At 46.2% G+C, this 15,442-nt stretch overlaps 2 protein-coding genes across 3 annotated transcripts in view; both read left to right on the forward strand.

Annotated features, from left to right (window-relative positions):
* The window catches only part of LOC310660977 (uncharacterized protein), a 776,342-nt gene that overhangs the window by 753,177 nt on the left and 7,723 nt on the right, over positions 1-15,442 (forward strand). The window lies entirely within an intron of this gene.
* Positions 1,172-14,276, forward strand: LOC310660817 (uncharacterized protein). Its single transcript, XM_083406113.1, has 3 exons — positions 1,172-1,287; positions 4,806-4,937; positions 8,910-14,276. The coding sequence occupies exons 2-3, from the start codon at positions 4,841-4,843 to the stop codon at positions 12,557-12,559; spliced, it is 3,747 nt and encodes a 1,248-aa protein (XP_083262239.1). The 5' UTR covers positions 1,172-1,287; positions 4,806-4,840; the 3' UTR covers positions 12,560-14,276.

Genomic DNA, 15,442 nt, shown 5'->3' on the forward strand with positions numbered 1-15,442 from the left:
CCACACCACCACTTTCTGAACACGGCCCAGGAGGAAGGAGCGAAACCACTGTATAACAGTGCCCCCAGCTTCCAGCCCCTCGAGATGGTCCAGAAGGATGTTATGGTCGATGGTGTCAAAAGCTGCTGAAAGGTCCAGCAGAACTAGGAAACAGCTCTCACCTTTGTCCCTAGACCGCCGGAGATCATCAACCAGCGCGACCAAGGCAGTTTCAGACCCATGATGAGGCCTGAATCTTGATTGGAAAGGATCCAAATGGTCCACATCCTTCAGGCGTGCTTCGAGTTGTTAGCAACCACCCGCTCAATCACCTTGCCCAAGAATGGTAGATTTGAGACTGGGCGATAGTTGGCCTTATTGGCCGGGTCTAAAGATTTTTTTTTTAAGAAGCGATTTAATGACTGCCTCTTTCAGCGGGTCTGGGAAGGCTCCCTCACAGAGGGAAGCATTCACCACCCCGGAGAGCCCATTGCCCAGCCCTTCCCGGCTTGCATTTATTAGCCAGGGTGGGCAAGGATCCAGGAGACAGGTGGGCGGTTTCACTCGTCCAAGCAGCCTGTCCACATCCTCGGGGGTAACGGATTGAAATTGGCAGTGAGATATTTTACTTTATTGGGTTCCATGATCACTGCAGATGGTGACAGCAGTCACAAAATTAAGACAACTGCTTCTTGGGAGAAAAGCAATGACAAACCTAGACAGCATCTTAAAAAGCAGAGACATCACCTTGCCAACAAAGGTCCGTACAGTGGTACCTTGGGTTAAGTACTTTGTTCTGGAGGTCCATTCTTAACCTGAAACTGTTCTTATCCTGAAGCAAAGTTCTTAACCGGAGGTAATATTTCTGGGTTAGTGGAGTCTGTAACATGAAGCGTATGTAACCCGAGGTACCACTGTATAGTTAAAGCTAAGGCTTTCCCAATAGTGATGTATGGAAGTGAGAGCTGGACCATAAAGAAGGCTGATCCCCAAAGAATGGATGCTTTTGAATTCTGGTGCTGGTGTGGGGGCTCATCCTTGTGGGGAGATCACCGCTAGAGGCTTTGGAGGGCAGAATGCTGAGCACTGCAACTAGTTCATACAATCTCTTGACTTCCTTCTCATGCAAGGCATGTTTTTTGCCTACACGTAAACTTTCATTATCAACCAGATAAAAGGAGAAGTGGTCTGTGTGCCTTGAAACAGACTTGGGCCAAAGAGGAGACACACATCTTTTGTAGGTTTCCTCAAGACGACGCGAAAAGATCTTGAGGCTAACAGGAGATTCCTCTGATTTCCACAGCCTTGGTAAGTACCTGAAAGGCGGAGGGAAAGTTTTGCTGAGAAATGCTCAGCGTCTGCAGCAGTTCCTCTTGTGTGAAGGCTGTTATCCATTCAATTTGGGATACTGAAAGAGGACACCAACAGTGTGGGGCAATGGTTAGAGTGCTGGACTGGGACCCAGGAGACCCAGGTAAAAATCCCCACTGAGTCATGAAGCTCACGGGGTCAGCCTAACTTTCCTTGCAGGGTTGTTGTGAGGATAAAGGGGAGACAGGAGAAGCATGCAGACCGCCTTGAGCTCCGGGGGGGGGGAGGTGGCAGGTAAATTATTATTTTTTATTTATTTATTTCATTTCTATACCGCTTGATATTTTTAAGAAAAACCTCAAAGCGGTTTACAGAATATTAAAACATCAACAAAACAATCTGAAGAAAGTCAAATATAGTATACAGTTGAAGCAACACAATTAACAGAAAACTAAAATATTATCTTAAGGATTTCAAAATAAAGACACTTGTGGAATATTTTTTTGTAAATATTGTTATATAATAGATAGATAAGGGTAAAAGACGCAGTAAATTTAATCTTAAAGATGGAATCCATGGAGGGAGGAAAGGAGGTCTAAGGGTTCGAAAGAACTCTGTATTGCAATGTTGGAAATCGTTTTGTTTTATATGTATATTTCCCCCCCAAAAAAACTCATTAAAAAATTATAAAAAATAAACTTGCATTTTAATGACTGCAGCTGCAGCTAGGGCTGAGAGATATCTGGTTTCCCACATACATCACCAGCTAAATATCACCATATACCAATATATTACAATGTCTGAAATAAGGATGGAGCAACCTATGTAAAGGAATTGGCTGGCTTTACGGTTTTCCCCACATTGTGATTTTTTGCATTACACACATGCATGTCATGATTGCCAGCTCAGAAATTATGAAACTGATATCACAATAGGGATTTCAAACCCATTTTGGACAATATATTGATATATCCCCCAGCCCTCGCTGCAGCAGCATTTTCCTGCAATGTATGTTTGCAGGAACTCTGGTCTTGCTGAGAAGCCAGCCAGGCAGAATCTTGCTCTCTTGGGCACTCTTTTCAGGGCAGCGCGTAGCTAGAACTATGGAACTCCCTGCCACAAGGGGCTGTGATGGCCACCAGGAGGAGAGAGGGCTCTTGCGCTCCAATCCTGTCTGCAGGTTTCCCAAATTACGATGAGTGATCACCACTTTGCTTCCAGCTCCATTCAAGGTGTTGGCTTTGACCTTCAAAGCCCTAAATGACCGAGGGACAAGTCTCTCCCTGACCCTCTTTGGACTGCACCTGCTGGGGAACTCAGATCAGATCAGATTGCAGGCCCTCCTTTCATACCCGCCTTGTTTCTCAGGTGAAAATAGAGACACCTTGAGACAATTACAACCTCTCCGCCATACCTACCTCACAGGATTGTTGTAAGGAAAAAATGTACAGGGGAAAGGGTTGTGTACAACACTTTCAACAGATAAATGGACTGAAATATGATTTTAGATGTAAGATGCCTTGAGTCCCTGTCAGGGAAAAGGTGGGTAAACATCATCATCATCATCATCCGTGTTTCTTTCTGGGGGTATGCAGGGGTACACATACCCCTAAACATTTTGTGAATCTTTGTACATTTGTCCACTTACTGTATTTATTTCCCCTGATCTAAAGTATAAAATGGTGATTTTCTTGAGTCAAAATGAGAATACCCCTAAACATTTTTTTAGAAAAAAGCACCAATAATAATAATAATAATAATAATAATAATAATTGCTCTTTTCCTGAAAAAAAGAGGTGAACACCTTCGTTGTTCTCTTATAATGGCAATGGTGCCCACCTGAGAAGTGCAGGTGATTCTGGCTGGGGAAAAAAGCCCTGATGATGATGATGATGATGATGATGATGATATAAACTGTGATCATGATCAAGAACATACCAGAGAGTAAATCCTATAGAACTCAGTGGGACTTAGTTTGGAGTCTAAATGCTTTGGATTCAGTTGTAAGGCTGCCCAGTCTTGACCCCGTTACCTGGGAGTAAGCTCCACTGAGTAGACGGTGTCAGGCTCCATTTACAATAAAGGAACCAACACTCCCTGCGATTCCCAAGACATGCCTGGCTGCTGAGGCGTTGCAATTGCAGAATGCAAAGTGGTGACCTTTTCTTTCAACGTTATAGGAAGGGTTTCGTGCGCCAGATTCACCATGCCAACGCCAGGGCCCTGATCCAGATTGCTCCCCGGCTTTACTAAAAGAGAATCACAGAATCATACAGTTGGAAGAAACCCCGAGGGTCATCTAGTCCAACCCCCTGCAATGCAGGAATCTTTTGCCCAATGTGGGGCTTGAACCCATGACCCTGTTAGGAGATCTACTTAAGGCTGAATGAAAGCCAGACACACACACACACACACACACACACACACAATTTTTACTATTTAGATAGACTATCTTTTCTCCAGTGTCTCCAGAGCCAGTGTGGTGTAGTGGTTAAGAGTGGTGGACTCGTAATCTGGGGAACCGGGTTCGATTCCCCGCTCCTCCACATGCAGCTGCTGGGTGACCTTGGGCCAGTCACACTTCTTTGAAGTCTCTCAGCCCCACTCACCTCACAGAGTGTTTGTTGTGGGGCAGGAAGGGAAAGGAGATTGTGAACCGCTTTGAGACTCCTTAGGGTAGTGATAAAGCAGGATATCAAATCCAAAACTCCTCTTTCAAACCACAGGCATTAGCACACTTTTTCTTTTCTCCTTTCTCAAAACTGGCCATGTTTTAAGGTTCATCATACCCAACACAAAGGTGTTGAGGTGTGCATGCGTGTTCAAACATGGGGGGGGGGGGGTCAAACTGAGCCTTTGACCCAGATGAAAGAAAATCTAGTCTTCCAGGGAAATTGGTTCCAATGGAACTGTCAAACTGTTCTCACCCTCACAAAGTTACTTTATAATGTTTAGCCATTTGAATCCTCTGGTTCAGTCCTGCCCTCTAGAGCAGCAGAAAACACGCTGGCTCCATCTGGCATCTTCTTCGGTAAAGGTAAAGGTAAAAGGACCCCTGACCATTAGGTCCAGTCGCGGACGACTCTGGGGTTGCAGCGCTCATCTCACTTTACTGGCCGAGGGAGCGGGCGTACAGCTTCCGGGTCATGTGGCCGGCAGGACTAAGCCACTTCTGGCGAACCAGAGCAGCGCATGGAAACACAGTTTACCTTCCCGCTGGAGTGGTACCTATTTATCTACTTGCACTGGTGTGCTTTCAAACTGCTAGGTTGGCAGGCGCTGGGACCGAGCAACGGGAGCTCACCCCGTCATGGGTATTTGAACTGCCAAAGTTCTGATTGGCAAGTCCTTTAACCCACAGCGCCACCCGCTGAAATAAGCATCTTATTTCACTATGCAACATTCCCTCCTCTTTTTTGGTTCCAGTCTTGCTGGCACCCCTCTTGATGGTGTCGCTAGTCCTCCTCGTGCTTCAAAGTCTGCCCTGGCTCCTTCACAGCTCCTGTTTCTTGCAGGGAAGTGAAAGCGGGAGAGCAGCGTGACCTGAGCCATGGCGGGAACAGACAACACCATTGACGTCCCGGCCCTGGGCCGCCCGTTCCAGCTGGGAATGCTGTACGACTGCCGCAAAGACTCCCTGATCCCAGGTAAAGCTGACAGAGAGCTGGGGAGATCACTTTGGGTGGGACGTCTGGGGCAGAAAATGGTATTTCATGCGGTATATGAAAAACAGAGAGATTTTGGGTGCATAAAGCACCTCCGAAAAGGATCCTGGGAACTGTCTCCTACCCTCACAGAGCTACAATTTCAGCACCCGTAACAAAATGAAGTTCCCAGGACTAGGGGGCTTGATTTAAAGGTATCATACAGCGGTACCTTGGTTCTCAAACTTAATCCATTCCAAAAGTCCGTTCCAAAACCAAAGCATTCCAAAACCAAGGTGCGCTTCTCATAGAAAGTAATGCAGAACAGATTAATCCGTTCCAGACTTTAAAAAGCAACCCCTAAAACAGCAGTTTAGCATGAATTTTACTATCCAACAAGACCATTGGTCCATAAAATGAAAGCAATAATCAATGTACTGTACTATAAAATAAATAAGACAGTATTGTAGATGATAATAATAATAAAAATAACTTTTTCTTACCTGCACTGATGATAGTCATTGTCTGGATGGGGGACTTTTATTAAAAACAAAAACACAAAATAAATAGCAAAAACAAAAGCACCAATCTAAATCTGTTCCAGAAATCTGTTTGACTTCTGAAATGTTTGGAAACCAAGAAGCAGCTTCTGATTAGTGCAGGTGCCCCGGAAACAACAGCGGACAGCCACATTGGACGTTCAGATTCCGGGAAACATTCGCAAACTGGAACACTTACTTCTGGGTTTTTGGCATTTGGGAACCAATGCATTTGAGCACCAAGATACGACTGTATATGTCTCACTTACTCAATTATTTGTCCATTTAGGAACAGGGCCTACTATGTCTATCTCCGTTTCTCTTTTCAGATTTAATTCAAAATAATATTTTAGGGTCTTTTGTGCTTTCTCAATAATTTTCTGATTTTCCAACAGTCCTTCGTTCATTTCCCACCTAAACGATGAATTGTCTGTCCCTCTTAACTCCATTAAAATTGAATTATGATCCGAAAGAGTTTTTGGCAAAATCTCTACTTTTACAGTACTTTAATGTGTAGTTTTTACTGTTTTATATATCATGTTATAGGACTGATGGAATGGTTTTGTTGATCGTTCTATGACCCGTTTATAGTGAACAGTGATCTTAGGAATAAATGAAATATAACAACGGCAACTACAGTTAGACTCACTGAAATGAATGGAGCTCTTAACCATGCCTAGTTTGGGCTGAGCGATGTCTGGTTTTCAACATCGTGATATATCACCAGCTAAACATGTAGATGGTCAAGGGAGTCGTGGGCTCAAAAAGGTCAAAAACCTCTATTTTCATGAGAGTAATATTGGAGGGTATGGTAGTATGTCCCTATTTTCACTGGAAAAATGTTGGAGGGGTTGCAAATTATTCCAACAAACCAGTGTTAGTGGCAAGATGCATCACTTATGATGATGATGATTGTTTATTAAATTTGTTAGTCACCTTATGTAGCCCAAGGCAACTCCAAGCAACTTACAACCAACCAAAAGAAGCCCAAACCCAGGGGCGTCTTACCCATAGAGGCTAGTGGCACGGGGCGCCGGGGCGCCAAGTTCTGGAGGGCGCCAGGTAAAAGGCGGAGGCTGGACGCGGCGCCTCCCGGCATCAGCTCACCGCCTTTGCCATGCCGAAGCAGAGCCACACCCAGAGCCTCCGTCTGCCATGGCCACCATGGCACAAAGCGGCCAGCTGAGCCAGTAGGTGCCGCATCCAGCCTCCGCCTCTTCCGCACCAAAGGAGCCGCCCTCCAGCCGCTGCCCACCTCCTCCAGCTGCGCCAGCAGCGCTGTTCTCCCTACAAAACTCTGGGAAACAGAGGGGGAGGGCCTGGAGGGAGCTTTGCACCATGGCACCAGATATGCTTAAGAAGGCCCTGCCCAAACCTCACAAAGATACATGAAAAACAATAGGGAAAGATACAGTTAAAACACCCCCCTTTTAAAAGGCCACAGACAGTTTGAGACCAAATGCCTGGTTATAAAGATTCTGCCTGGAACCTAGAGATATGTAATGATGGTGCCAGGCAAGACTCCCTGGGGAGAGCATCCCACAAACTGGGAGCCACCACAGAAAAGGCCCCGTTCTTGTGTTGCCACCCTTGGGACCTCTTGCAGAGGGGACACACAAAGAAGGGTCTCAGGTGATGATCCTCAGGGTCTGGGTTGGCTCATTTGGGAAGAGTCAGCCTTGAGATCCTGGGGTCCACTTGCTTCCATGTGGGTTAGCTGTGTTTGGTGGCTTCCTGCTGTTGACGCTGCCTTTCCTACCTTTGTTTGGGCACCCAACTCAACAGGCAGGCAGGTGGCAGCAATGGCGGACCTTGGGGTCTCAAATTCCAGCGGCACCCTGTGCAACACCAGAATTTGGCAGCCCCTCTCTTGTGCTCCATTCTAACTGGCCATGCTCCCCTAAACTTGCCTCTGGTGGCAGAGGGGGCACCTCAGTGGGCCTCAGCCTCTGCCTCGCTCGAGGGGCACAAGAGGTTGGGCCTGCTGCTGGTCCAGGCCTCCATCTGAGGTGCCTTTCCCTGCAAAGTCCTTCCATCAATTGGTGGCCTCACCAGTTCCCAGGATTCTTTGAGGTAAGCCATGTGCTTTGAATGTGCTCTGTGCAAGCTGAGCAGCATTAAGGCTCCCAGAACAACCTGCTCTTCCATTAGGTTTCTAAGGGGCTAAGAGCAGCATAGGATTCTTCCAGCTTCCTGGGTCCCACTACACCTGTGGATGCAAACCTCAGGAATCATCTTTCACCTGCAAAAACGTCCCAGGGTGGTCACCTTTTGCTCAGGTGTGAACAAAACCTTGCAAAACCTTACAGGGAACCAGGCAGAGGGCCTTCTCCATAGTGGCACCCGCCCTGTGGAACGCCCTCCCATCAGGTCAAGGAGAAGACATCTGAAGGCAGCCCTATTTAGGGAAGTTTATAATGTTTGATGTTTTATCATTTTTTAAATATTCTGTGGGGAGCCACCCAGAGTGGCTGGCGAAACCCAACCAGATGGGTGGGGTATAAATGAAATTATTATTATTATTATTATTATTATTATTATTATTATTATTATTATCAGAAGCATATGCTAGAGAGAAAGCACCTCCTCGCTGCCCTCCATGTGTGGTTTGTATAGTTTTTTTCATCATATATTGCTCACTTCCTAAACAGAAGAGAACCATCACTAAAAGGGCTTTAGATATTTCCAAGGGCTCGGGGAATTTTTCTGCTCAGGCTTCGGTAAACCTCTGATTTCAAAGTTCTCAGACAGCAGTGGTGCTTATCAAAAAGTTATTCTTGGCTGAAATAGAAGATCAGAATGGGGAACAGGAGAGAGGTTCCCTATGCTCACCTATGAAGAGAAACAAATCCATCTTCTGGGAGCGTTGGAGGTGGCAAATCAGGGCTCATCCATACTTTCGCTTGACCCGTATTTTGTGCACAGATCCCTGGGTCCGAGAGCTTTCCTTGTTTTTTGGCAGCTGTGACTTGCAAAAGCCGATCTCAGCCACTAACTGAAGCTCAGTTCAGCACAATCTCTCTTTGCATTTAATCCATGCATCTAATAAGATCTGATTTAGTAGCTAAGATCGGGTTTTTACAATCACAGCAATGGAGCAACGAGAAAAGCTCTCGGACCCTGGTGGAATTAATTGGCACACGATATAATTAAAATAAAGGTCAAGGGAAAGTGTGGGCGAGACCCTGAATCATCTCTGGTCAAACAGCTTAGGAGTCATTTTGGAAACCTTTACAAAGCTGCACAAAACTGCTCAACCGGGGATGATAATGGGAGAAAAGAAATGTGTGCCCCATCCTGGGCAACGATGGCTCTATGGGGCCACTTTTAACTCAATTATTTCCCTATGCAGACTTAAGCGTTTTAGATAGAGGGGATTGATATTTATCTGAACATCACTAAAACCTTGTGTGGTTGTTTCTCTGTTTGATTCCAGGAATCACCCTTTGGGACCAAGACTCCCTTCAGAAGGACCTGGATATCAAACCCCAGCCCAAGACGGAATCTGAGATCATTGCTTCCGACTCCATTGATGATAAGGCCTCTGCCCTCAATGTCTCAGCATCACTCAAGGCCAGTTTTTTGGGGGGATTGGTTAAAGTGGAAGGGTCAGCCAAGTACCTTCAAGACACCAAGAAGTCCAAGCAACAGGCCAGAGTCACTCTGCAGTACAAAGCTACCACCAAGTATTCACAGCTGACCATGAGCCATTTGGGAATCCAAAATGTCTCTTACCCAGCAGTTTTTGACCATGGCACAGCCACCCATGTTGTCACTGCCGTCTTGTATGGAGCCCAGGCTTTCTTTGTGTTTGACCGAAATGTCTCTTCTTCCGAGTCCATGCAAGACATACAAGGAAGCCTCAAAGTTATGATACAGAAGATGGTCACTATTGAAGGCGAGGCAGCCCTCCACATGAACGACCAGGAAAGAAACCATGCAAGTCAGTTCAACTGCAAGTTCTATGGAGATTTTTCTCTGGAGAGCAATCCAGTGACTTTTCAAGACGCCATGAAAGTCTACACCTCTCTGCCCAAAATGTTGGGTACCAATGGGGACAAGGCTGTGCCTGTCAGAGTTTGGCTGTACCCACTGACCAAGCTGGATTCCAAAGCAGCTAAGATGGTGCGTGAGATCAGCTTAGCACTCATCTATGATGCCCAAACCGTCATGGAGCAACTGAGCGAAATTGATATGAGATGCAATGATCTGGCTACCAATCCCATTGCTTGCACCTTCCCAGAAATAAAGTTGAAAATCAAGAGATTCCAGGATTTCTGCAAGCAACACAGGCAGACTTTCCAGCAAGATCTGGCAGGAATCCTGCCTTTGATCCGGGGAGGGGGGAAAGAGGAAAGAGTTCTGGTAGACATCATAACATCCATAAATCAATCACCCTTCAATGGCCAAAGACTCAATGAATTTTTGGACACCAAGGAACGAGAAATAAATATGGTGAAGTCTTACCTTGATATCCTGAGTGGGTTAGAAACCATCTCCTCCCAGAATAAACTGGAAGAGGTAGTGCTTAACCACCAGAATGAATTTGTTGTCTCATTTACATTCACCTCTTTACATGATAAGGAACCATTTTTAACCAGCTTACAACACTTTCTTCAGAAACGACCAGCAGATCCTACAGGAGTCCAGAATGCACTGGGGGAGTGGAATGCTTGGTTTGAGCAAAAAGACATACAGAGAAAAGCTCGGAAAGCTGCCAAGTCCATTGTTGATTTTGCCCAAGTCAATGAATCCAATGGGAAGACCCGGTTCCTTGTGGCTTCTGTCCCAGATCAGGACAACCCAGGAGCTTCCATTTACCTCTATGAAGATGGGGAGATGGTCAACAGCAACTTTGAGCTGCCCTCAAAACCTCTCCCTCCCCTGGTTGGCCGAATTGGACATGACCATGTGCAGCTGACATTTCAACCTGCAGAGTATGGGAGGGCTGCAATCTCCAGCTATCAGGTAGAATACAAGACTGCAGGAGAAGGAAACTGGCAGATTGTGAATACAGACAACAGTCAGGAGACATTCCACGTGAAAGGGTTGAGGCCGGACTCAGAATACCAGTTTCGATACACTGCTAGGAGCAAACCAGGACTTAGTGAGCCTAGTGATTTGAGTAGATCTGTACAGACACTTCCTACCAGCCCTCCTGGGAAACCGAGAGAGAGAACTGTAGAGTCTTCCCAAATCAGTCTTGTCTGGGAGAGACCAAAGGTCATTGGAGCTGATATAAAGGAGTACAAAGTGGAGTACAGGGGGCTGGTGGGTGATAAGGACAGATGGAATGAAAAAAGAACAGGGGCAAGAACAGAGTCCTGCCAGCTGGATGGGCTGAAGCCTCACAGAACCTACAGACTCAGAGTCTCCGCTGTATGTTTTGATGGGGCTGAGAGTGAGCCCAGTGAAGAGACTGAGATTTCCACAGCAATGGAAGAAGAAGAAGAAGGGGCAAATATACTAGCTCGAAAATACCTCCAGGAAAGCACCCTGGTGGAAGATGGGCAACCATCCGTGTATGTACTTCCCCTGGAGGCCACCTCAGATCGATCGGCCCCCGTCCAAACATACCAGCTAGGAAAAGAGAACATGCAGGTCCCCAACAAAGTAATTGTGATGATGGGGGCAACAGGGTCAGGGAAAACCACTCTTGTCAATGCCATGATCAATCATATCCTGGGTGTGCAATGGGAAGATGATTTCCGATTCAAACTCACTCAGGCTGGAAGTCAGTCCTCAGAAGTGACCGCCTACGTAGTGCACCACCAAAAGGGTTTTGAAGTCCCGTATTCTCTCACTTTCATTGACACTCCAGGATTTGGAGACACGGGCGATAGGAAGCAGTGCAAACGGATAACAAAGCAGATCCGGGAGTTTTTCTCCACGCCAGGAGGAACGGATCATGTTGATGTCATCTGTATTGTACTTCAGGCCTCCAGTGCTGCCTTAACTCGTGCCCAGAAATACGCCTTTGACTCTGTGCTCTCCATTTTTGGGACAGATATAAGGAACAACATCCAGATCCTCATCACCTTTGCAGAGGGACATTCTCTTCCTGTATTGGAAGCCATGAAGAAGGAGGATGTGCCGTGCATTAAAGATTCCAGTGGTAGCCCAGTTCACTTCAAATTCAACAATTCAGCTCTCTTTGCCAACAATTCTGAAGAGAATGAAGGGAACCTAAATCCTAATGACAAGTTCTGGAAAATGAGCACTGCAAGCATGAAGACATTTTTTGACACGTTAAGCTTACTAGACAGTGAAAGTTTAACTCTGTCGAAGGAAGTGCTCAGGGAACGGAAGGAGCTAGAAGCCATCACAGAAGGGTTGCAGCCCCAAATCAGAGCTGCCCTTGGAAAGCTGGAAGAGTTGAGGAAGACGAGGCAAGCTCTGGATGAACACATGTTTCACATGGCAGCCAACATAAACTTTGAGTTTGAAGTAGAAAAATCTGTGCCAGGGAAGGAAGACATCTCTGCCGCTGGAAGATTCACAACCAACTGCATGAACTGTCACTACACCTGCCATTACCCTTGCCCGATCCGGAGAGATGAGGGCAAGCGCCGTTGTGTAGCTATCAATGCAAATACAGGACAATGCAATGTCTGTCCTGGCCGCTGCGTGTGGAACATGCACTTCAATCAGAAATACCTGTTTGAATATAAAGTAACAAAAGAGATTAAGTCCTATGATGAGTTGAAGCAAAAGTATGAAGACGCCTCTGGAGAGGTGATGACCCCAGACAAGGTGCTTGGAAATCTCAACCAGGAATACAAAGAGGCTAAGCAAGCCTTAGAAGACCTCATCCAGAAATCATCTCAAAGCCTCCAGCGCTTGCATGAAATTGGGTTGAAGCCCAACCCGCTCTCTACCCAAGAATACATTGACCTGCTCATCATTTCAGAAGAGCAGGACCTGAAGCCTGGATACCAGGAGAGAATCCAGCTGCTAAAGGAAGTGAGGGAATCTGCTGTAAACAATGAGTGCCCTCTGCTAGTGGCTCAAGATCTGTATGACCCAAGTGAACAAGAAAAGTCCTCCTCCCTGCGGGCGAGATTTAGGAAGTTTTTTTGCTTCTGATGCCCATCTGCACCCGGGCATCTGGCAGCTGTTACTAAGTGTTTTAAATATGGGAGTATTTTCTAAATTGGCGCACACACCCTCTGATTGCTTTTGGCTGTCAGTAGTGATTTCAAGTTATAGGGCTGTTGATTAGACCAGAGTTGGGATATGAGGGGGCTGGTGGGGCTGGCAGATTATTCACACTGCCTCTTGTCCGGCTGCTTCTCCCCCACCACTCAGGAAAACCGCAGCATTAATGTTTGCTGCTTTAGCTAAATTTGCACTATTTCCTCACCTGGCTTTGAGGTCTGTCACCTGGCAGGTGACCAGGGGCTTTTAGGTAGGTACTTAAAATGCTTTGCGCTTGGGCTACTGACACAACTTTGTATACAAGTTCCATATGCTGATTTATATGTAGAGGTGAAAATCTTGGTCTCTGAGCAAATTGAGATGATGGTTGGTTGGGGAACACCCTGGAGATGTGCTTTCCATCATGCCCAAGCACCCTATTAACCAAAATTAGAATAAAATAAAATAAAGGGAGTTACTCCCAAACTGCACCCTTACCTTTGACTACCCAGCATCTCATCTCCCTCCATCTTACATTTTCCTGGAACAAAACTCTTAGAAGGTATTCCTTTTGACGCTTCCATTCCAATCAGTCCCAACTGGCCATGGTGACTGGGTTATAGGGTGGTGTGATGTTCTCATGGTGGGGAGAACCTCTCAAGGAGGACCTCATAGACTGCAGAAGGATCCTTTGTACTCACCTTAGCATAAGATGGTGGTTGGAAGTCGTTCTCTATATGTGCCTTTGATTTTTTGATTTTTATTTTTTCCCCTTTGAAACTTCAGCTGATCCAGAACATTCCAGCCTATTGACTGGAGCAACTTAGCTGGGATATATGCGACCCCTTTGCTGCAACTGCTGCATTGGCTCCACATTCATTTCCAAGCCCAGTTCTAAGTGAAGGTTATAACCTCGGAAGGGCTTATGAACTGGGGAGGGGCCCCTCTGCGTTCCGCCAGAATCAGAGGCAAGATTGCAACCCCCAGAAAGGCTGCTCCAGCCCATTCTCTGCTACTCACCTGCAAGATGACGGTCACCTTTGCTCTTCACTTCTAGTCACAGGCCTGGGCTCTCCAGGTCCGTGTCTAAACTCTTTTTTTTCTCTCCGCTACTTTCCCCATGAAAACCCGCTCTTGGCTGCTGAATCGAAACAAACAGACGCCCACGGAAAGCCTGAATTGCTGTTTGCTCCAATTCAATAGTGAAAATCAGGTTTCCCCGGGGGAAGCTGTGGGGGGCGGGGGGAGTGCTTGGACATGAACCAGGGAAAGCGTGGGCCCGTGCCTAGAAATTGCAGGTCAAAATGTGCATAATCCCCAAGACTTCTTGTGCCCTAGTTGTGTATTTCACCTGCCATGTTTGATCTATCCTGAGACAGGGTTTTATTGCTATATTCTGCTGTTTTCACTCATGTTATTCTTTTTGACCATTTTCTTATCAATAGCCATGCTGAAAAAAATTGGTATAAACTTCTTTAAATAAATAAGAATGCAACGAATAGTCCACCAACCTAGCCCTTGATATAACTGCACTTGCAGAAATGCTATCCTGCTACTGCTTGTGCCAGGAGTACCTTCAAAGGAAGCCCTGGATATCTCAGCTTTGCTTTCTCCGTTTACACTAATGAAACATCCTTCAAATAAAAGTTGATCTGTTCTTTAAAAACGGTCTCTGAGGTGTCTTTGGGTGGCGGGGGTTATGGCGGAGACATACAAACTTATGACACTTCCTAGCACAAAGCAAAACCTTTGCTCCATCTTTCCCTCTAATCTGTCCAGCAGCATCAGAACATGAGACGAGCCTACGGGATCAGGCCAGCACCGTTCTCACAGTGGCCAAGCACGTCCATTTCAGGAAACCAGCAAGCACGATTTGAGCACAAGAGTCCTCTCTCCTCCTGTGGCTTCCAGCACTCCAGGGTAGGGCTGGGGGAGGAATCCACATAACTCACCTTCAGAAGTGTGTAAAGGGACGGTATCTGCAATATACAAAATACTACTCCAAAACCCCGCAAATCCCCTAGATGCAATCAAAAAACAATGGGAGAATGACATAGGCTATGAGATTAACCCCACTCAATGGACCAGAATGTGGTCTAAACCCCCCTTTAAATCCATATCAACGAAAAGAAAAGAACTCACACTGAAACTCACCTACAGGTGGTACCTAACACCAAGGAAACTAGCGCTAATAGACCCAGGAACCTCACCAAAATGCTGGAGAGGGTGCATCTCCACAGGCACATACCTCCACATGTGGTGGGAGTGTCCCAAAATCCAACTATTCTGGACAACAGCCATACAAGAAATATGTAAAATAACTAAACAAGTAATAGACATCACCCCAGAATTGGCCCTACTAAACATTTTCCAAGACAACAATGCCCATTTACACCACAAAGAACTCATAACCCACCTACTCTCAGCAGCCAGAAGCATCATAGCCAGACACTGGAGAGACCTGTCAGGAGTAAGTATGGACCAATGGTACCAAATAGTATGGGAAACAGCCCTACTAGAAAAATTAACTAATAAACTGAAACTGACACGGGGACAAACAGAAGAAGACGCCTTCACCCCGGTATGGCTCCCCTTCATCACATACACAGCCCAACAGGACAATGACAATAATCCACCAACAACATACAAATCAATATGGCTAACCTGATCCAAAACACCCACCCACCTCACTCACACACGAAAACAAAGATCACCACAGCCAATCACAAGCAAACAATCACACCCTAGGCCAATCCCAATCTCTCTCACCACCAAAGGAACACAAGCGAACAACACAAACAACGCTGACCCCAAACTCTACATACATTAAAC

The sequence above is a fragment of the Podarcis tiliguerta genome, assembly GCF_965153285.1.
Source record: "Podarcis tiliguerta genome assembly, chromosome: 12".
Taxonomy (NCBI): domain Eukaryota; kingdom Metazoa; phylum Chordata; class Lepidosauria; order Squamata; family Lacertidae; genus Podarcis; species Podarcis tiliguerta.